Source organism: Dermacentor silvarum, chromosome 4 (assembly GCF_013339745.2).
Source record: "Dermacentor silvarum isolate Dsil-2018 chromosome 4, BIME_Dsil_1.4, whole genome shotgun sequence".
NCBI lineage: Eukaryota > Metazoa > Arthropoda > Arachnida > Ixodida > Ixodidae > Dermacentor > Dermacentor silvarum.
Genome location: NC_051157.2, coordinates 107,027,898 through 107,051,664, shown reverse-complemented (window position 1 = coordinate 107,051,664; position 23,767 = coordinate 107,027,898). Strand labels below are relative to the sequence as shown.

Sequence of the window (23,767 nt, the reverse complement as noted above, 5' to 3'; positions counted from 1 at the left end):
AAATATTAGCATTGAAAACATGCCGCCCCGCTAGGGGAAGGTCACAAAACATGCCGGTACTGTGCCCGGCTGTTGAGAAGTAGACGATCGGCGCACAAAACTTCGCAAAACTTTGCCCGTGTGCGCGCTTTACGTCGTTTCGGTTATGTTTATGCAAGAACTCGCGGAAGCAGAGCTGCTGAGGATTTCTGGTGGTGCGAAGTTTGTGTAGTGCGCGTTGAACTTTAAGAAAAGAAATGGGGACCGTCCAAGCAAAGGTAGTATTACACATGCAGTGCGGCTTTTATTTATTCTGTAATTAGTTTTACAGCTGTTGCGATTTTCATCTGAGTGCACACATAATTACTGTTTAACGTTTCACGATATCGACAACTTTTAATAGGCATCTTGTTGATCTAAAACTTAGCACGGTCCCATGTGAAATGATGTGCGATTCTCGCCCGTGCGCTTTGCAGTCACTCGAGAGGCAAGAGGCGAAGGATATGCAAGTTCCTCTGGATCAAATAGAGGTCAGTGCGAAGTTGTCTTCTATGTGCGTGTGTGCCTCATCCCTTAAACGGTCTTACTGTTACAGGCTCGTGTCGACACGGTATTTATTGACGGTGTTATTCGGACTAAGGATGATATCCTCAAAAAAGCTGTCAACGACCTTTTCAACGCCAGAGATTTCCAAGAGGTGAGCGTGCAACCCCATCCGGTGGCTGTCATTTTTAGACGTTCCTAGGTGTTACAACGTTCTATCGTTTTCATTTTTAAATTCTTTCCTTTCTGCTTCAGGTAATATTAAAAACTCGCTATGTAAGAAAGCAACTGGAAACGTTGGGAGCCTTTAAACAGATCTCTGTGACCATCGATACAAGTTCAGGTAAGATTTGTTGGTTTGCTGCTAAGCTAAACTCAAAATAAACACCTAACAGCAACTACAAAAGAATTTAATATATTTGAGGAGCAAATTCTTAAGCTGCTGTGCCCATCATATTGTGTGTTCCTTTTGTGTGTCATTTTGTTGCCAGTTGATGCAACTCGCCAAAATTAAAGGTCACCTGCTACCACCTTTTGTCACCTTGTTTACGCTCTTTTTTGTGCTCGTTGGATGTTGTATTCCTTCCGCATGTTGTTTCGTTTTTACCATGTAGCACAGTTCACCAATGTGAAATCAATTGTTGTAATTTCATTTGGCAATTATTCAAGAAAGCAAACGGTGGTACAAAAATGAGAGGTTAAAGGGTGCAGAGGTCAGCCTACGGTACAATCCCCTATCCAGCTACTCTGTGCGGGGGAAAAGGAAAGAAAGAAATGAATGACAAGTGACAATTACAACAAAGAAAAGAGGCGATCGCACATGACAAGTGGGCCTACATGATGAATGAGCCTGGTATTCAAACACACCGTATGCTGTTTAAGGAACCAATTGAAGTCTGGATAGTCCAGAAAATAGATTTGCTATCTCACCAAGGGGCCCATAATAACTTGCTCTGGCAGTGACTGGTTGTTGATATGGGCAACAGCGCCAACCACATCTATCATAAATAAACAGTGCACGCACATAGCTTTATAGTCCATAGTTCAGGTGCAAGGCACCATTCACAGTCTGTAGACTCGGTAATTAAGTGCTTATTACTGACCTGTAAATTCCGCCACCAGCCTTAGCCTATAGAGAAGACTGGAATCTCTTGGCATCATGCATAGGCATATGTATATTTCAGTGCATAGTTATAAATTTTCACAGGGTGCCGCAGAAAAGAAAGCAACAGAGAAATATTCACATGTACATGGAGTCAATGTACAGACTGTGTTGTTGCAAAATTGAGTGCCCCCTTGTCTTTTATTTGCAAAATGTAGGATGCCTAATACTTCGAAAAAGGAATGGTCACATGCATATGTAGGTCATGCAGGAAACGTGGGAGTATTTTATACATAATAACTCTGTAAAAGTGGACACATGCATAGGTATGCGAATTTACAGAAAAGTGCAGAACTGCTAGTGCTTCTCGCTAGCCTCTTTCTATGCCTTGCACCTTCTAGGTCCAGATGCAAGTCCCAGCGGTCTGGAAGTGACATTCAAGGTCCAGGAAGTTAGGCGTCTTGTTGGAGGCATCAACACTCTTGTTGGCAACAATGAAGGAAGTATGGTAGGCATACCCCCATGGCCAGTTTTTATGTGAAAGGAGTACTGACACAAAAAATTCTCTTTTTATGCTTTTCTAGATAGCTGCTAACTGCGTAACAATGCTGTGGTGTATTCCTCAAATAATAATATAATTTTAATGTGACCAGCTCAAAATGCGTACCAAAACCAGCAAAGCTTCGCTGCATAGGATGCGCTGACAAGGGCCTCTCATTACGTAACGAAAATTGGAGGTAATGGTCTCTTGGTGTCACACTCATCACTGATGCATGCATCAAGTCAGCCTGACACAGTCGAGGGTAGTGGCTTGGCATGTTGATATTTTATCATAAAACAAGCTCAACTCGAAAGACCGGGGACAAAGATAGAGAGACACACACAGTGCTGCGTGTGTCTTTCTATCTTTGCCCCGTCATTTGCACTCATGATGACTGTGCCACACGATGACAGTGTCACCGAAACCTGGGCATTCATTGTGTCAGCCATTCTTTCTTCTTTCACTCTGTACATCTGTGCGTTTGACACGGGTAAGCTTGGTTCCCTGCTGTCGCTTCCCTCAAAAAGCACCATCACATGACCACAACCCCCAATCATTGTGACATGTTGAGGACCTTTGTTAAACATTTTGCAGCTGCTACGTGTGCTGCATGTTTTTCATTCGTCGCGTCAAAAGATACGTACATGGTTTGTTGCGCATTTGAGGCCTCATACCACTTGTGTGTAGTCAGTCGGCAGCTATCCAACAAACCAAAGGAACGAGAGAAAAATTTTCTCTTAGCGTTTAATAGGGTGCTTGCTTTCTTTAATCGTGAAGCTAATTTCTAGGATTCCCTTCTAGGTCATAGGTCTCAAATTTCCAAACACCTGGGGCCGAGGAGAGTTTGTGCAAACAGAGTACCACTACGGCACAAAGCACTCTAGCGGATTTAACATTACAGTCAGTAAGCCCTTCCTCGGTTGGCTCAACCCTCGGTAAGGCCTTGGGCTGCACTCATATTCGGATTTTTATGCCTTGTTATTTTCTTAACAGGATTACAGGAGCGGTGTTCCAGCAAGCAGCGGATTTCACGTGGAGTGGCTTCAGGCAACTTGATCGTGGCCTATTAACAGAGCTCTTGGTATGCACAGTTTGCTGTTCATTCATACTTGCATGTGCTATTTTAGCCTCCTTGTAGTTGTACTGGCCTCTGCTACTTTTCTCATAAGTGTAATGATGATATGAATTTCAATCCATTTACGTATGGCAGAAAGTTGAGGCTGTGCTTTTCGGTGTCCACAAACGCTATGATTAACACTTTATCGTTATCCTGCTAGTTATCTGAAATTATTTCTTTTTTTATTATTATTAAGAGAAAATTGTATACAATTCTTTTAAATGTAGAAAACCGAATCTACAAAAAATCAAGCAAAGCAGTTGTGATATGTCAGGCTTGTAGGTAGAAAATCACCATCTTCTGAATGTATGCAAATAGTGCTCGAGAAATACCTGCCTTGGCAGCAGCTGATAGGTGCTGGCTCAAAGCTCTGCTGCCATGTTTCAATGTGTTTCTTGCTTATACCACGGTCACCTAGACATATTTTAGCTTTTGTGAGTCAATTCATATCAAGCAACTGCAACAGATCGTGTATATATAAGCATGCTCGACTTCAGTTCTGCTAAGTTCACACTTGGTACTTTGGTTACCTCAAGACATTCAATCAACTTTAGTTAGGACAACACTGCCAATGGGGCAAAAGTTATGTGGGTTGACGGATGCATGACTGCTTCATTCTATATGTGCCTACACTCTACTAACTACCCCAATGTGCTATTCATTCTCAACTCTTTCAGTTTGAGTCAACACCTGGAGTACACCACAGTCTACGATGGGAGGCTCTGTGGCGTGAGCTATCTTGTCTAGGGCCAACAGTTCCCTTTGTAGTTCGAGAAGAGATGGGACACTCGTTAAAGTCTTCACTAAAGGTATGTGGCAAAGTTTTCAGTGTCAACTCACCCGATGAGTAATCTTTGTTCTTTTCCTTGTCTCTCAGCACATAGTTACTATGGACAGAAGAGACAATTCTATTTTGCCAACAGAAGGAGGTTACTTCAGGTTGCACCAGGTAAGCCTAAGTGATCGCATTTGCTGTTGTCATTCTCCTCAACACGTTGGTACCTGTGCACTCAACTTGAGAATTTTTAGCAAAGTCTTACCAAAAGCAGTTAAAATGTTTGAGCAAGTTTACAAGTTGGCCGCATGATTTATATACAGTAGAACCTCGTTCATACATTTGCAAGAATGCTAGAAAAAAAACATGCTAACTGGGAAAACGCCCCAAGACGTTAAAAATTTGATAGACTTAACTGTAGGTGACATCTGTGAAGGATTACAGCACAAAACACGACAACGGGCACCGAGCTGGGAGGGGTCTGAGCAGCTTGAAACACACACTATAATTTTTTGCGTTTGCACTCCTCAAATTTGGCCTGGCCCAGTTCTGATGTGCCTATTTGGCGGGAATCGTGGTGCGAGCTGCGACATGCATCGAGCTGCAGGGGGGGGGGGGGGGAGCGGCTTGAGACAAGCTTGGTTGTTTTTCTTATTGGTGCAGTGTTTTAAGACGGCGACGGGAAACTGAAACGAAATAGAAATGGTAGGCGACGCTGGAATGCGATTTCACCAGAGTAAAACATGACACTCACTTTGCACCACCTGGAGCAGGGAACAACTATGCGTTTAGGTTATCACCTATTAAAAGCGTACAGTACACTTTCAACGGCACTATGCCACACGTGCTGTGAAGCATGTAAAACAGATAGGCGAAGATGCTTATCACAGTAGGGTTGGCGACGATAGCTGTGAATGAGACGTGCGACAACCCACAAGATTTGCTGGTGCCAGAAGAGGAAATTGAGTGCGCGCCGGCATTTTCATACGACACGAGCGGGTGAGTACTGCAGGGAAGCTGCCGTGGCAGATGCTACAGCTCTGATCGCATATGCCTGGTGCCTTTTCTTGTTTACATGAGATCTAGTAGCCGGAAAACGTTTCATATGATCGCAGTTTGGCGATGTAATGAACGTTGGTGCTGAAAGACAGAGAGAGAGACATGTTTTAATGCATTGGTGCTGAAAGATCGTGTTTTCTGGGTACCTGTGAACAGGTAAAAAATATGCATAACTCTATTGGGTCATTTCTTGTGTTCCCTATTGCAAACATTGGCACCGGGAAATCGTACGTAACGGAATTGTATCTATGAGGTTCTACTGCATAACACAGTAAAAAAAGGTTTCCTAATTCTCAAAATTGTCACATATGAAATCAGTAAAACAAAACAAGCCTCTGCCTCACTTTAAATATTTTGTAAACAATTAGCACTAATGGAATAGTTAGGGATTAGCACCTGTAAGAAAAATCCAATAAAACTAGCCACACTGCATTGTCATCTCGGTATCACATTTATCATGGGTTGCAGCACACCAGTTGTTGCTGGAGCTTGCTCTGGGTCGAGCTGGTGGCACAACTGCATGATGCACTCAAGGAAAAGGTGTAGAGCATTCTACTTTTCTATCGGTGCACATCAAACGCTGTGTTTTCTGTCGTCTGCTTTCTTCAGACAATATCATGAAGCGATATAAGCACACTATTTCTGAAGAAAACAGACAAAGGAAAATGCAGGGGTTGATGTGCATTGCTAGAGCAGTAGAACGCTCTTCGCTTTTTTCTCGGGTCAGTGCATGCTAGCAACAATAGCTAAACATGGATAGCATTTTAGCCTGGTGCAGTATTTTCATGTGATAGCTTATGGAGATATGAATCATCACTTTTGGGGATACGATCATATTCGCAAGGTATCACGTGATTTGGCCCTGGGTGCGCCGGAGTATAGGCCAACAGCGTTTATGGCACTGTCAAGCTCACTATTTTTGCTCAGTGCCAGCAACGCTGCCAACTGTATATACTTCAGCACATCCCGTGTCTAGTCAGAATATCTCGCAAACGTGATAATACGCCCAAAAGCGATTGGATTGGAAGGGTTTGGAAGCTGCAACTCATACTGAATGCGACAGTTCATCAGCAGATGCTAGTTCCACATTTACAAAGTGATAGCGTCATTCCATTCCGTTTGTACCATTTTCTTGTTTATCAACAACCTGTTCTCGGTACATGCGGGTACATTTGTTACTTTAGCACATTATCCGACAATTAAGCTTGACATTTCTTGTACTTAGTGTCAGTATAAGTTAATGTTTATGCTGTTTTCCTTGTTCTACAGGAATTTGCTGGTCTTGGCGGCGACGTTGGCTTTGTCAAGCATGAAGCGGAATATCAGCTTAACGTGCCAATAGCGAGGGACATTGTGAGTGCTTGCTTCTGACTAAGTGTTGTTAATACCTATATGCACACAGATGTTTACGGCATGCATATCTTGTAAAGACTCGTTGTTCTGTGCTTATAGCACACTCATGATAGCCTGTCTGCCTTTTTTTGACAATGAGCAGGAGTGTTTGACCTTGCACTGTTGTCCTTGCACTTCAAAAAAAGAAAAAAATTCCTGCAGAAACCATCTCAGGATGACTGTTCAGGTTAATGCAATTAACATTGAAGCAATGCAGTCTGGTTCCTCTCTCGCGCTCCCCTCGGGACACTCTGCACCACCTAATGATTGTGCTGCTGTGGAGGCCGCTCGTGTCAGAATTTATATTCGGACAAGATTGTGCGAATACGTGTATATGATGCGGGTCTGATTCCGCACAGCACTGGAGAAATTTTAAAGGGCTTTTTTTTTTTTTTGTCAGCTGCATCTACCCAGTGGCATATATCTGGTAACACATACCGAGCAACACATGTTGGCATGAAAGAGGTTCATTGAAGAGCGGTGCATATTTAATGTCACATGCGCAATGACTCAAGTTGGTCCGACGGTTGGTTCGGAACCAGGTTCCCTCAGTGCAGCAGTGCGATCGATGCTCTACCCATTAGACCGAGGACTACCCAGTGACCCAACTAGGCATGAATAAGGTTAGATACAGACAGACAGACAAATAAACATACACCAAACTGGGTGAGGTTCCCAAAGAATGTGCCCAGCGTTATCATCGCACACCCTGTTGGCCACAGATGTTTAAAATATTTAGCTGTTCATTGGTTCGAGCGCATAACACGTAGCATTTTATAATATTTTAAACAAGTGAAGTGATAACTGCAGGATGATGCACTCTCGCCACACCTTGTCTCCATCATTTCAAGTTTGCACAATGTTTCAGGTGTCGCGTAACTTGAATGAAGCAGCATAAAAACTGCTTACCTCATAACAAAAAGTATTATAGCTTTGACACTTATTGTGTAATACGCTTAAGCTTAACCATATAATAATTTATATCCACACACCACGCAGTGAAAGTGCTGCTTAGAACATGTGCACAGTGGGAATTGAATATGGCAAATCATTTCTACAGAAATTGCAAGGTGGAAGAAGATTTTAAGAAGAATGCCAGCTTCCCGGTTGGGTAACGTAGTAGAGTGACCATCCCAGAAAGGTGTCGGTTCCAGGTTTAATCCCTGCACCTGTACAAATTTTGTTTCAACTGCAAAGCTTTCTTTCAAAGGATACCTGTATGGGCTTTTTTTGTAGCTTCATTCTACTGTCGATGGACAACAAATGTTCCCTTTTACAATGGGAATCTGCGACATAAAGAACATTTTATCGAGCTCATTTTTTGTGATTTGTCTGTATCTTAACTATAACTTTAGCAGCCAACAAGAGTGCACCTTGCACTATATACTATAAGAATTGTATTAAAAGTGTGGTGCGATTGACACTGGGCGAACAAAGAAAGCCCCAGCCTGAAGCCTGCAAGCACAAAGGCTTAAGGCTGTATTTGTCCACTGTTTATCAATTCAACTCTTCATCTTCCCGTGACTCCCTTTGACTTGCTTGGTGCAAGACTTGGCTACAGTGCACCTGAGTTGAGGAAGAAAGCCAACTGTAGGTATCATGTGATAATGTTGATTTCCCCACACATCTAGCATGCAAAGTGGTGCAACACAACACAATGACAGCAGTGGGGAGCGGTTACTAATGATGGCTCAAGTTATTAAGTTGTGTTTCTCCAGGATAGTAATGTTTGGGCAACCAAGGGCAATGGATAGATTGTGAAGAACCTGCAGGCACCTCTTTTACTGGTATCTGTGTGCATTTTCCCCCCTCTTTTCTACAGTTTTGTGTGTGTATATATATATATATACATGTGTATGTGTATATATATATATATATATATATATATATATATATATATATACACACATTTTTAGTGAGCTAAGAATCAATGGACTTACAAATTTCTTGTTACAGTCATGTAGAGACAGCAAAAAATCAAATTGTGGAGTTTAGCATCCAAAAGCAATGCAGGGGCTATGAGAGCGATTCACACCAGCGATTGGCAGAGATCACATGACCAACCTCGACAGCGCCGAAAGAGTGACTCACGGCAACCAACATTCACACCAGCAAGCGCGACCTGCCCATTCTTACACTGAAATGTCTCATGATTGATGCCATTTGCACCTGCCTGCATTGCCATCGTCACGTAAAATAAGTGTCAGCCTAACAGATGTCCTGATCCTGCGTTGCTGATTGGTTCAGCAGCTTTGTGACTGCAGTTGCAAGACTGAAAAAAATTAGCAGCGAGCAACTGACCCATAACAGTTTTTGATCAAAGCGTACAGTTGAAACCAACCTGGTCGCGTGACCTCTGCGAGTCGCTGGTGTGAATGAGCCATTAGGGCTCCGTAATCATTACGCAATCATTACGTTATCACTCCATAATTATTACGGACTCCTTAGGGCTACATAATGCACACCCCAGCCAGAAAAACCAATGAAGCCAAGGAAAGCCTAGAGGAATAGGGGAGATGTGAAATTTCGTAAGCAGGCTTTTCAACACAGCTAACTTGCCATAACCAAGATGGCCGTGTTCCAGCTAGTAGAACTGTCCGCCATTGTGGTTAGACCAAACTAGGTGTGTGACAAACCTGCTTACTGAAGTTTGCATATACCCTATTAAATGTTTCTTTTTATCTTTTTGTTGAGCTCTAGGTTTAATTTTCTATGACGGTTAAATTTGCAATAAACATTCTATTAAATGAAAATAAAAATTGAAGCAAAGACAACTTGCCAGCAGTTGCCAAACCCACGACTTTCATGCAGTGCATGTGGTTTTCTACCAATCCCATCTACTGTGGTGTAAAGTAAAAAAAAAAAAAGAAGCCCTAGGAAAAAAGCAGACAGAAAGAGCGCTCTTTCCGGCTTCATTTTTACTTGGGTTTTTTCACTTTGCACCACAGTACGTCGGATTAGCTATGCACCAACTCACTCAACACAGTACTCTGCAAAACCGTGGTTCTGTACCAATTCATGTGCTGTGACAAGTGTCCCCTCTTTTATTTTCTCTCCTATTTGTGTGCAGGTATTTATAACCTAGCTCTGTAAGTGTTAACAGTGCCATGAAAACTGCCTCTGTCGTCGTTATGGTGAGATCTGTTTTGCTTATCATGATGGTGCGCAGGTGTTGCAGGGGTGTTGCATGGCTGGCCATATGGTGGGCTTTGGGCACAACAAGACGTTCAGCATCTGCGACCGGTTCTTCCTTGGCGGTCCGCTCGGCCTGCGGGGTTTCCAACAGAGGGGTGTCGGGCCGCAAGCGGAAGGTGGGCGTACCTTCCTTTCTATCCTCCATTGCGTTTGTGCAGTTCTGGGCTTTAAACATCACTGCGCATCACGATAGTTATACGCACTGAAATGTGTTCGAATATAATTTATTGGAATCTGAGATAACGACTGTGTTGAAGGCAGGCTTATTTCAGTGAAGAATCGAGAGCAGGGGGAGTTGATGTTACATGATGTGACTTGGTGCAGGAAGCGTGGCACAAAAGATAAAGTTGTTTTGCAGGTTCTTGAAAAGGCAGGAGGGCTCACCCGTCGTGCACATCAGTGATAATGGTGAATGGTGATTTGCGGCACAAAGGGTGGTCAGAGGTAGACAATGAAGGCGCCTTTCTTCTGGTTCTCTTTTCTGGTTGGCTTATGCTACTGATATTTTCTGCAGCGCTGCACGGAGTTGGTGAGACAGCGTGTAGAGAGCCTTTTGGTACTTTTACTGCTCAGGAGACTTCATTTAGAGCTTGATAAAGGGTGTGAGTGCCACCAGTGTAAAGGGGATCTTGAGGGACGGTGCCTAATGGTCTCCCTGTTCTTGAGGGGGCCTTCGATGCATATATGGGCCATCCATATGATTTGTGTGTGTATGCAAAGGGAATAACAAGTAATCTAATTAGAAATTTAGCCAATTCAGCTCTTGTTAGCAGTATAGGCCGTTGTTGCTATATAGCCCATTTTTCTTTGTATAGGTCCATCTCGCTCTCTAGAAACAGCCAATTCTTGCAGCCGAGGGATGGTGGGGGGGTGTGCTGCTAAGTTTGGTGAAAGGACTTTCTCCTGCACTTCATCACATTGACAGCGACTGCCTGTTTTCTTTTTTTGTGCCTTAGGCCATTCGCTAGGAGGTGAGACCTATTGGGCTGCTGGCCTTCATCTATACACACCACTGCCTTTCCGGCCGGGCGAAGGTGGACTGGGAGACTACTTCCGGACACATGTCTTTGCAACGGCTGGAAATGTGGATGACTTCAAGTTCTGTAAGTACAGTGACTCCATGAAGCTGCAAAAGTGTTGGATGACGACAAGTGCAAAGCAACACAGCTGTGGGAAACGTAGTGTAAAGTGCTTTATTTCATTAAGGCACTGCAGTCGTTTAATATCACTGGATTGTGTCATGCTGCCACATTTTTTTTTATGTGTTTGCAGTTGCAACAACATACAGTTGAACCTTGTTATACTGAATGCAGATATAACACATTATCGGATACACTTAAACCTCGATATAGTGAACTTCAGTAACCCGCCGTGGTTGCTCAGTGGCTATGGTGTTGGGCTGCTGAGCACGAGGTCGTGGGATCGAATCCCGGCCACGGCGGCCGCATTTCAATGGGGGCGAAATGCGAAAACACCCGTGTACTTAGATTTAGGTGCACGTTAAAGAACCTCAGGTAGTCCAAATTTCCGGAGTCCCCCACTACGGCGTGCCTCGTAATCAGAACTGGTTTTGGCACGTAAAACCCCATAATTTACTTACTAGTGAACTTCAGTATAATGAATTTCTCGATATAACAAAGTATTTAACTGTTTATAACTTCTTGTCACTGATGGGAAAGCTGCTGCAATTGCTTCAAGCTGCTGCATTTCATTAAAGCTGCTGCATCCATGCTACAAATGAGCGAAACTGCTCCAAAGCTGCGCCAAGGCGTGGCCTCTGAGATTACCTGGCACTGCGCCGCGCAATCTGGGAGGCCACAACCGAGAGGACTTGTCGCCAGGCAGCAGTTACCACCACCCCTATGCACAGAGTGCCTTCGCATCTCCTGACATTCAAAAACCAAGCTAATCCAATACAATCCAGTGCATGGGTTGTGCCAAGTAGGGTTACCAGGTTTAGTGAATTCTCGCCAAATTGGCTACTTTTAGAGGCTCTTGGCGATTAAGACCCTATGGGTTTGACGCGCCTGATCCCTATGGTGACCCCAGTAGCGACGTTACTGGCAGCCCTTTAATGGATTTTACTGGCAGCGTCTGTTTTGGCAGAGCTTTGGGCCCAGTGAATGCAGGAGGTGAACACGTCATCACCCGTCGAAAACGCCTATTTTCGGCCTGCCCTCGGAAAATTTCAAGCAATAACGGTAGCTCACAATGTCTGATTACAGTATTTACCCAACTCTAACGCGTGTCTTTTATTTTTTTAATGATTATTTATTTTCAATGAAATTGAGCTGGAAACCGTGTTTTCATGCTTTTCCTCATAACATGGCTGTCTGCGGCGAAACTGACTTCAAAAACCACGTGGTGAAGCTGACTTTAGAAAACCGGCCCCCATTGTGCAACACAAGTTAAACCCTTGCCCATTTTTCTTGCTAAAAAATCAGGTGCACGTTAGATTTCTACTTTGTTTAGGAGATTTTATCTCTACATTACTTTTCTTTTGTACACGTATAAAGTGGGCGCACGTTTTATTGAGAGTGTGTTAGAATTGTGCAAATACTGCCAAATGCATCAGCGGTGTGTTTTGAAGTTATTTCTGCATCTTGTGTAATTCGACCCCGACGGGACCGCCGAAATCGATCAAATTATCCGGCGGGTCGAATTAACGGAAGTCGGCAGTACTCCATTGTATTCCATAATTTGTTTCATCTGTTTTAATTATATCAACATTCATCTGTACATAATACACAAGTGGAGCTGTGAGATGTTCACGTGAAGTAGATTTATTTGTATCCTCACTAACTAGATTCATTTGAGGCAAAAGGAAATCAGAGAAACAAAGGATTAGGCAGAGCTAAGTAGTATGTAGTGAAGAGCTCAGTTCACTCAATGATTTCATGCTTGTTGCAGCTAACGATATGCAGCAGAACCTCGAGATGGTCACACGAAATCTGCGGTGGTCAGTTGGTGCCGGCATCGTGCTCTCCATCGGACACATTGCCCGTTTTGAGCTGAACTACTGCCTGCCCATGAAGGCAAAGTCCGGTGACAGGTAAGCCTTTCAGGTGTCTTGTCATGTGCTATAGGCGATGGAATTACACAAAGCTGCAAATTGCACGAGAAACAGAGCTCAGGGTCTGTACTCTGTAAAAGGTCACTTTAGACGATATTTTCGCATTTATGCGAATAGCATTTTTGTAGCAACACTTTCTAGTCTAACTCTACAATCAGTACCAGATGTGTATGTGCTTGAAATTTGCTCTTCATGCTGTATGCACATAATTGCATAATTATGCAATTATGTGCATAGAATTGGTCGAAATCGCTATGAAAGTAATGAGGGAAGTATAATATACAGCCACTCACAAGTGATTGGAATGGCAGGAATTGAGACGTTCAGCAATCGTAGGAATAAATGAATAATTCTGTGCATCTTCTGGGATTTTTTGAGATAGTGATGGCTTGGTAAGAGTAGTGATGGCTTGGTAAGAGTTGTGCTGAAAGCTTTATCAGCACTTTTGCTGCTGCGTATAGTATAAGCTCTCAACTACACGAGATTTCCTTGATAAACATTTTTTTGTCTTACTGTCATGAAACTTCTACGCTCACTATGCCACCCAACAACATATTGAAGGCAGTAGCTCTCAGCCACAGGAGGCTAACTTTTACATATTTTTATAACAGCTATGTAAGCTTTTTGGCAGCAGTGTTATTGATGACTGCACAAGCAGTGGTGAATTAAAACACAGACTACTAAGGACACTGTTCTTTGAATACAAAACTGGTAGAAACACGGCAAAGGCAGAGGCATCAGTCCATTTACTAATAAGTAATGACCAAACATATGCATACTGTGGCTCGTTCTTCAGCAAATGTATTGCCATGCAATTACCAAGGTCAGTGAAAAATTATCACAATGCAACACTGATGCAGTGGTCATTGTTAATAGCTGTTGAATTCAAATTTCTCCATTTAATGCGCACACAGCAGTGTTAATTTGAAAGGAATTGTGCCACTTGTGGTCATTGCTTGAATTCATTTACTTCTTGTGCTTGTCTTCTAAAACACTGCAGTAAAAAAAAAAAAAAAAGCTCGCACAGCTGTGAATGTGAATATGCGTGCAAGTAAACCTTGTTCATTTGCCAGCTAGAGCCCTCTAAACGGCACTGGTTGGCACAGCAAGCTTATAAAAGTTTCATGACACAAAGGGGCTCTAGTTGTAAGGAATTGTTTCAACACAAAGCATGGCCATATTGCAGGTTGAACCAGGGCCTCCAATTTGGTATCGGAGTTTCCTTCTTGTAGCACTGCCAGGCTGCGCACACTTCTCTTTGCTGGTGAGTACTACTGCGATTTACTTCGCGACAGCAATTATGCGGACGCTCGAGCCGCCTTCAGAGGGGGGGGGGGGGGGGGGGAATTGCAACCAGAACTGGCTTTCTGCATACACTACACACAATGTTTCTCTGTCAAACATGATGCTGGAGCACTGGCATGGGAATGCAGGGTCCAATAAAAGCACTTTGCAACACGGGCAGTGCTTCACAAGATGCTGACCTCAGCGTATATCTGATATGGTGTCCATGAGGGCAAGGAAAATGTACAGTACATCAGCATGTCTCTTGTCTCACTGCAGCGGTAGCCCAGCTGCCATGGTGGTGTTCTGATGAACTTGAGGTCGCAGGTTCGATCCCGGTCGTGGGGGCCACATATCAGTGGGGGAAAAATGCAGACGCTCGTTTACTTAGATTTAGGTGCACGTAAAGGAACCCCAGGTAGTCAGAGTGAATCGCCGGAGTGCCCCACTACAGCGTGCCTTATAATCACATTGTGGTTGTGGCATGCAAAAGCCCAGAATTTAATTAACTTTTTAGTATCTGTCGTCTTCTCGCATGGTGAGACTGAAGACGACCTGCCAAGTGCAAGCCGGCATGTCACAGCACCCACACGCCTCGTAGCATCAGCCAATAGAGCTAACTAATAAGTGTCCCCTGCAGCATATCTTAGCAGATCTATCGAGAGTGGTTCCTACTCAACTTTTTCATCATAGATATAGAATAGGAGCAGTGTTACCAGTGGCACGGGTGGTCAAACCTGATAGTGCTGCTGCATTGCGTGTAGCATGAGGAAGTTTTAATGTGAAGTGTTATTGGGATTTATATGCAGCTCTCTTTGTACAGTGGGCCAGGTAGTATGGATTAACTGACCTACAGTGTAGTGCCAGGCAGTGCACCTGTGTTCTGTCTAATAAAGCAAGAAATCATGGCCCAAATCCTCCATGTATAATTTTGTCTCATAGCTATCTCTGAAGCATACAGCCCTCTCAATGGAATGGGTGAATGGAATAAAACAAAAACAGAAGGGCTATACGCAGGAATGGAGCTCGGAGCATTGAGCCTTCATTCAGAGTTTATTCCATAGCAAAGACAAAGACAACATGTGCCATGCACTCTCACGAGCGCATGGCACATGTTCATGGCGCATGGCACATGGCGCATTCCTTCTGTAGGCAGCTGCCCTACTGCAGACGTCAAAATTGTGGTACCTGTATGAAATTGATCTTCTAAATGGCACCTAGGTGAGCTCCGGCAGTGGAAAGAATTGAATTGCATAAACATCATCGTGCTGATTATATATCAAAGGTGTGCAACACGGTGCTGTCATAATGTGACGATACCAGAGATAAAAACATCTCAATATTCGTTACCTGTGACTTTAATATTAATCGACCATCGACCACTCTCGCAAGCTTTTCTGTCACATCCACAGCATAGGGTGCGCGGGGCGCGATAGGATCTTATCGTACGTGGACTTTATATAGAAAACGACGGTGAGAGTGACTTGCTACTGCGCTGCTCTGCTTCGCCGACCACTTTCTGTCGTGCGGTGCGCGATTTCAAAGGTTTGTTCGCACGCAGCCACATGTAATTCAACCATTTGACCATCTGCATCTGCCACAGTATTGCTTCAGTATTATTTCGCAGCGGCAGTGAAACTTCGTTATAGTATTGAATTCGTGTTTAAACACATTTCATTATATTTATGTTATATTTGTATTATATTTATATTTAAACACATTTCGTTATATGGACAAGAAGTTATAAAAAGTTAAATACTTCTTTATACAGTATAGACCACTTATAACGTAACCGCTTATAGTGCAGGACCGGATATAGTTCGGTCTTTTCAGACTCCCGGTAATTTTCCCATAGCACTCCATGTATACGCATACCGCTTACAGTGCAGCCGCGTGAGCCGAAATACTGGTTATAATGCGGCTTCCGCGGGAAAATCTCGCCGACAAGGGCGGTAGCGAGCACGCTTCTCAACGAGGTACACCCACCGATGGGAGAGGAGACTACTGAGGGCGATGCGGAGGAGGAGCATGAGACGTGGAGCATGAGTCCTACGTGGAGCATGAGGCTTCTACTCTGTCAACAAATGCGTTCGCGCCTGTGCCGGCTGTCGGTGTTGTCGCGCGCACCGTATCTTGAAAGCGATCTCCACACTGCTCTGACCTTTGTATGCGCTGTGCTTATGCCACTCAGTTTCCGTTGAAGTGATAGACCGTACGAACCTTCGCTTGCTGCGGCGGCTGCGTTTCCCCATGCCCGCATTTTGACAGTGGCTGTCTGCGGTCATCGAGTCTATTCATGTTTGCTTGTGCGCGGTGACACCACGCTTGTTAATTCAGTTAGTAAGCGAATGTGTCAAGTTTATGCAGCCGATAAAACTACTATCCCTACTCCTTATAGCTCTCTACTAATGTGCTATCGCAATTGATGCTTCGCCTTTCGGGCGAAACTGAGACATTTTCTTCATTATTACTTTGCTTCATGCGAAGATCGTGGATACTTGGACGTTAACCTTTCAACGTTCGTAAATTTAAACGGATACAAAACTCCCAGTCACACGCTTCGATTCTCGGATACGCGCGGCTGCTTGGTCTACATGTTTTGCATACGTGCCGGGCTTGAAAATTGTTGTTTTGGTTATAGTGTGGTACCGCTTATAGTGCAGATACTATTCACGACTCTGGAGACTTACGTTATAAGCGATCTACACTGTATAGACAATTTTGTTACATTGAAGTTCGTTATATTGAGCTTTAACTGTAATACCAAGAGCACATACAGGTGTCATTGATCGTATGGTTGCAAAGGGACTTGACAATTTGAACATTCACACTTCTCAATGCGGCACCCAGCATGGCACCGTCAACCAACATATCTCAACATATGCCAAAGTCGTGCCATAAACACGTCAACACGTTAAGGACGTTTCAATACAGCAGGCGTATAGTACTTCAAGTGCTGTTGACTAAAACGTCAACCCTTGCTATTCTTCCATATCTATGCAGATTCCACATTACTTGGTATCTACGTACTAATCGTTCACTAAGCATTTATTTATGTGTGTTGTGCGGGCAAATGCTTCGCATTAACATAAACTCCCACATTGTGTGGGATCTGCTATCTTTCTTTTCATGTGGCTTCTCACTCCTTATTTCATTAACAATTCTAATTTACTTGCAGATTCGAGCCTTCGAGGACGGTGAGCTTATGCAGTTTCTTCCAAAGCTGCTGAAATGGCCGCTGGAAACTGCACACACTGGAAATCTCTCCACATGCTTTTTTAGGACCATAGTGCACAACGCGTTTATAGTTATTTTGTTTCTGTTTTCATGCTCGCACCTTAAGAATGTTGAGTTTCAATTAAAGAATCACTATGTTGAAAGCACCAGCGTACTCTTTTTTTGAGTGTTTAGAAAATAGAAAACATTTGCCATACAATGCCTGGCATGAGCTTCACTTTTAATTTCACCTGTAGAGAATGAAGAAGCACTAGTGTCTTGACAGTTGTTGAAAGCAAAATTAAAAAATATATATATGGCGATACACAAGAACCGGCATAGAATTAACAAGAACCAGCAGAAGTACAAATTCTCTAAGGTTATTCACTGGCAACACATTGTAAAGAAGTAGTACATGAGCTGGGCTCAGGATAGTTTTTATACACAATTAAACATTTTAAGAAGGGCTTAACACTTTTCCTGGAGGGTTATAGTTGTGTGTGCCGCAATGTATGTAGAGATGAATACAGTTGGAAATTAATATAATGCGCACTGGCGCAGTGAATTATTGGAAACAAGTAAACTCGGAAGTTCAGTTGACTGTGCTTTTATAAAGCGAAACAGAGCGTGCAAATCTTAAGTGCTATCAGTTACATTGAATCAAGCTTTTGCTTTCATATCAATTAAGGTCCTACTTGCTAACCGTGCAAAGGGAAGCAAATGTTGGTGTCCCAACCGCAACTGGGTTCACCACATACCGTAGTTATTTGAATATAAGACGAGGTTTTCCCCAAAATCCTTAGCCTCAAGTTCACCTCCCGCCTTATACGCGAATTTTGCCCACGGCATTGCGAATGTCTCCTTACAGTGTGGATTTACGGCCGCATGCGCCGCTATGCCGGGAAGCCAACCCTAAAAGCAAAATTTGCAGATAACGCGCACTCCACATGATGAAGCCCCCCCCCCCCCTCATTTCATGGTCGCCATTTTGCATTCTGGCTGTGTTGTTAATTCAGCATTTCAGGCAATCCCTGCCAAGTCTAATTCGTCAGCTACTCTTGTCGCCTTATGTTAGTGTGCATAAGTTTTTTTTCTTGGGTCCCCAAACTGCACCCTCACCTTATAATCGAATAAATACGGTACTACATCCCATGTTGGCAAATGAGTTTTGTGGAAGCCTTCAAGGTGGAGGAAGGTTCATGAAAGGAAAAAATTGTCCTCCGCCCAACTGTAGCTTCCTGCTAGTCGGGTCCATGACAATCTTCCCCTTTCACATCTCCCATGTTGTAAGTTATGCCATCTTCTTACTGTACTAATGAAGCTCAATGGTGAATTGTAACGCAATACATATGGTTATACCACATTTCATGTTTTGTAGAGCCACATGTGTGAATTCAAGTGATGTCACAATGGGTAATCGTTGTGAGTGTCATTTACACCTTCGCTGTCCAACCACCTTCACAGCGTGGATTGGAGCCAGTTTTTTTTGTACCTTGGTCTACTAATACAGGTTTTCAACAAGCACTAATGGCATTTAAATTACTAATGTATTAGTGTTCTGGAATACTGTATGTGCTACTGTTGTCGAGAGCAGAGCAAGCAATTGATGTGCACATGAAAGATGGATAGTGGCACCACTTTGAAAATGCAGAAGCAACCAGCTCATGTTGGCATATATCTTCATGATCTGTCTAGCCAATGACCGACAATTTAGGTATTTATTGAAATAACTGCAAGGTCCATAGGGCGTTACATTAGGGAGTTGGGCAAACATGTACAGATATAGTAAAGGAAATACGGCAATAACGCAAGAGTAAAAATGCATTCCAACATACACATTCAATTAAACAAGATAACTTCTTAAATAAAAAAGCTAACTATATTGCATTTGAATGTAGAATAAAATGCAGATGACCAATTTTATTTGATTTTCTTGCAGAATAATTGACTGGTGCATCATTCTAAGTGCCCTGTCGGCACTTGAGCACAGCACTCTGTGTTCACTTTTAATGCTTTCGAATTAGGAATGTCAAAGCGGAAAAAAGTGTGTGTGTGAAGCGGTAACATGGTAGAGGTAGAGAGCGGATGGGAGAGCGTGTGCATGTATATACATACTAAAGTGCAACTGACAGTGGCCTGCTTTAGACCACTGACAGTTTCACTTCAATCCTCGAAGAGGCAGGATGTGTATCGAGCAAGTTCCTGAGCAAAACTTTACAATGTGGTGAATCATGGATTCAGGACCTCAAAGAGCTGCGACGTAATGCAAATGTGAATGCATTTCCGCTGCATTTACAACTAATCGTCACTTATTCTTTAATGTAGCAATTTCGCTTTGTGCCGCAAATGTTTTCTGCTAAGCTTCTTCCACAGAATATTTTATTTGGGGGAGACCCTCAAAGATGAGTTGTTCCATCCTATGTTGTGCGTATCGTATATAGTATTGATCATTCCTGAAGGGTTGGTGTACCCCTTCCTCAGAAGACTGGAACCGAGGTACCTCCCTGCCTCCATCACTGCCACCTCTCAACTATAAGACCCATCAATGCTCGTATTTATACTTGTCCCTCCTCCTCTATGTAACGTCACCAGCCAACCGAGAGTATGAAAATAAATGTTTCAAAAAATTCTTGTGTGTTATTGAATGTAGCATAACAGGGGCAAAAATTATTTGCAGTTACAACCACAGCATTGTTTCAGGCAGTTTCCAACCTGTTCATACGTGCTTATTTCATTGTATGCTTTCTGTTAGAAATGGCTGGAGCTGCAGTTCGCCACCAGGCAAGAAGACATCTTCAGTGAGGAATGGTGGCATAGAGCTGCAAGTTGATGTACTCCCTTCTTTTGTCCTATCTATACGGTCTTCTGCAGCAGAACGAATGATGTGCACAACGGCTCGTATAAAGCATTCATAATCTCTTCAAAGACTTTTTTCAATGGTTCAAAATTATGTGAGCCGAGTATCTGAAACTGAGAAAGTGGAGTGATGCCATTACTGTGGCGGGGCAATTGGAAGAGAGCTGGGTGTCGAGTAAAGTGCCGCTTCATTAAATTCCGAGATTTTTCATGCCAAAACCACAATATCATTATGAGGCATGTCATCGTGGGAAAGACTGGATTAATTTTGACCACCTGGGGTGTGATTGCGCAAACAGCTCACTTTTCTGTTCCTTCGCTTGCCTTCTTGTGATCGGTCAGAATTGTGATTGCGTCAGCGGCCGTCAGAGACAGCGGGGCGGTACCGCAGCTTTCCCACTTTGTGACGTAGCAGTCAAACCGAACGTGCGGAAAGTGAGCTGTTTACGCGATCGCACCCCTGGGTTTCTTTAATGTGCACCAAAATCCAAGTACACGAACGTTTTTGCATTTCGCCTCCATTGAAATGCAACCGCTGCAGCTGGAATTGAACTTGCAACCCCCAGCTTGTATTTTAAACTTAAATGGTTTTTATCTATCTCTTATTTTCCTATTCTATCAACACTTCATTTCTCAAAACATGAAAATAACAATTGATCTTTTGTACTAGGTGGCCACAACTGAAGCCAAGTGTGCCAAAAACCTTGGCATGGCAGCACAGTTCCCAATAGACCGATCCCACTGACCGATCTGCGCATGCGCCGTTTTTCTGGAAGTAGCACTGCCACCATCTTGGTTGTAGTCAACTGGTCCACCACACCACCGCAGTCCCCGCTCGTTGAGTACTGCGCACGAGCTTCCCAGACATTTCTGCGACTCCACCACCGAGAAAAATTCGTCATGTATTTTAAGAAATTACATGGCCTGTTCATTGCAGCATGCGAGGCGAACGTTGAAAAGTGCCTGCTGCTCTTTCATTGCGGTCGTTACCATCTGATTACGCGCCGAGTATCGTATTTGTTCGAGCTTTCTATGTAGTACATGCTGATGTACGCGGTCGTTTTGCTTTACTATTTTTGCACACGTGCAGCTCGGTTACTGCAACGTTATGTTTGCTTAGCGACGGACATAATAGGATTTGTATGCCTGTTGGAGACAGGCTTTAAATGCGGCGCCGAAACTTTCATGCCCTAACGATGCTTATACTGTATACCTACATGGGTTTCGTGCACAACTTGCAGACTTCGGTAACAGCGATATCTAGAAGTTCTTACGTAAGCTAGGCGGCGTTTCTAACAGCAGAGCTGTTTAAGCCGGCCGTTAGTCCGTCCGTCGCGCACAAAAAAAATGTGGGCCGATCCTGCCAAGGCATGATTGGGACTACTTAAGCTTAGCCAGCTAATCGATAATCGATCAATAATCAATAAATTCCGGAAAATGCTGGGGTTGACTTAGTAGTGCTTAACCTAGCCCAAAAGCCAGGTCTACCTAGGTGCCCATCAGCCCCGCTGTCTCTTAAGCATTGCGCCTCTAGTGCAAGCTACGCCAATTCTTTATTTGCATTCAAGCGAATGGTACGCTTGCTGCTTCGAGAACTACGACTGCGTGGCGTGAGGCGAGCGTCGCATCTTTTGCGCACGTGAAAACGCGCCGCTCTCCATTATGAGCAGCCGCGATATCCTTTCATCAGTGATTGGTACTGGTCGATTAAGTTATTTAAGACAGTATCATCGCTGTCGCTGCTAGCGATGGCAGAGACCTCTTGGTCATGTTCGGGTGGCACAGCTGAGCGCTCGGGAACTTCAGGCTGGCAGGTGAAAATAAAAAAGAAAGACATGTGTTTCAGTCTCATAACACTCTATTTATTTATTTATTTATTTATTTATTTACAATACCCTCAGGGCCCAAGGGACATTACAGAGGGGAGTTGGTATTGATTATAAAAAATTTGAACATAAACAGCAGTAAATATACATATTTCAAATATAAAAGAGGCTCATAAATAAAAAAAAGTTAAATTAAAATTAGATTATGGGGTTTTACGTGCCAAAATCACGATCTTATTATGAGGCACGCCGAAGTGGGGGACTCCGGAATAATTGCACCTAAATCGAAGCACACAGGTGTTCTCGCATTTCGCCCCCATCCAAATCCAGCCGCTATTCGTACCCGTGTTTCTTCTCGCGCTGTGTATTACCAGTACCACCTATTAATCTGTTGGATCCACGTCTCTCGAAGCTTTCGCTCTTTAGAAAACACATAGAATCTGAAGCCTTTGTCCCTTGTGCTGTTGTTGTAGCACCTGCAGGAACGCAGCAGGTGAATCCTCCCCTCACACGATGGCTCCACACGAACTATAAAAATTGCCAAAAATCGTACGGTAACAGGATGCACAGTGCCACAGGCACTCCGGGCGGCTGGAACGGCCGGGTGACTACAAGTACCAGCATGCACCGCGGCAGCGGTGGCGTCGTGAAACTGGTTGGTGGGATCGGTCTATTGTTGGTACGGCTAAATGAACATGCATTCAGCCCATTTTCTTTAGCCACTATTTACAAAGAAAAAAAAGAACAATACTATCGAGAAGCCACTGCTAAGGCACACCTAAACCGGTGATGGCCAATATCATCACCTCGCCACAGTTTAACATCATGCTTGTCAACCAATGCCAAGATGACTCTTTCTGAAACTAATCTGTCTTTCATTCCACGCAAATTTGCACACACTATCAATGTGTGGATCCTGGTTTTTGCAACCTCTCTTTCAGTATACAATGAAATCCTTAATTCGAACTGACAGACAATTCGAACTGCTGTGTTGGTCCCGGCAAAGTCCTATGTACTATTTAGATGGAAAAAGACTTCCGCAAAATTGAACTCTTAAAAACTGCGCAACGGTTATTTAAAAAAAAATTGATCACTCTTGTGGACCACTTTCCCGACAAACCTGAGCCAAAGGCGAAGATACAATGCGTTGCTAGCTACCATAATGTAGCGTGCCGTAAGAATTATGAGGAAAAAGGTGCGGGAAGCAGAGACCGAAACAGCAAGCAGAGTGGCGCGCTCTTTTTCATCCTACTTAAAAGGAGCAGGAAGGAGCCCCCTAGTGCGCACTAACCTAAGCCCCCCATATCTCCAAGCGTGTGCTTGATCACAGAGAGAGTTTTTAGAGAGTGTCCAGTATTACGGTAAATGCAAGCGTACTGCTTGTTTTACCGGATGAGCGGAGACACAAATGTGAATGACCTGCACAGTATAAAGCTAATATAGCATAACCAAGTGTATTTTACTTTGCTGCCTGCGTAAATTTTTCGGCAGCAATGCAATTACAACGTTGCCGAAGTAGTAGAATACCTACAAAGTAGGTATTCTATCTACAAAGTACAATACACTGGGTTACTGCATTATTAGCTCTGTGCTGAGCCATGCACCACCAGATGGCTGCACCATGCAGGCCGCTTACGTTTGTGCTTCTGCTCATTCGGTAAAACGCCCAGTCCGCTTGCGTTTACCGGAATACTAGACACGCTAAAGCTCTCTATTACCACGGGCTCACTTACGCCTGCCCCACTCCTGGTGCGGGCGCTCGATCACATTGGGCATGTAGAAGGACAATGTGCATAGAGCCACCATGCT

At 43.7% G+C, this 23,767-nt stretch overlaps 1 protein-coding gene across 1 annotated transcript; it reads left to right on the top strand.

Moving 5' to 3' along the window:
* The first annotated feature begins 33 nt into the window (after positions 1–33).
* LOC119450481 (sorting and assembly machinery component 50 homolog) lies at positions 34–17,440 on the top strand. The gene is made up of 15 exons (XM_037713939.2): positions 34–257; positions 456–509; positions 575–676; positions 778–865; positions 2,026–2,132; positions 2,967–3,100; positions 3,159–3,246; positions 3,960–4,091; positions 4,160–4,231; positions 6,386–6,469; positions 9,678–9,819; positions 10,660–10,806; positions 12,614–12,755; positions 13,963–14,040; positions 17,239–17,440. The coding sequence occupies exons 1-14, from the start codon at positions 237–239 to the stop codon at positions 14,006–14,008; spliced, it is 1,359 nt and encodes a 452-aa protein (XP_037569867.1). The 5' UTR covers positions 34–236; the 3' UTR covers positions 14,009–14,040; positions 17,239–17,440.
* Positions 17,441–23,767: the final 6,327 nt, after the last annotated feature.

What these genes read in the sequence shown, in the direction of transcription:
- LOC119450481 (XM_037713939.2), top strand. Translation starts at nt 237, where the DNA reads ATGGGGACCGTCCAAGCAAAG. An exon ending in GACCATCGATACAAGTTCAG is followed by an intron (nt 866 to 2,025) that starts GTAAGATTTGTT and finishes TGCACCTTCTAG; the next exon opens with GTCCAGATGCAAGTCCCAGC. An exon ending in CGTTAAAGTCTTCACTAAAG is followed by an intron (nt 4,092 to 4,159) that starts GTATGTGGCAAA and finishes CTTGTCTCTCAG; the next exon opens with CACATAGTTACTATGGACAG.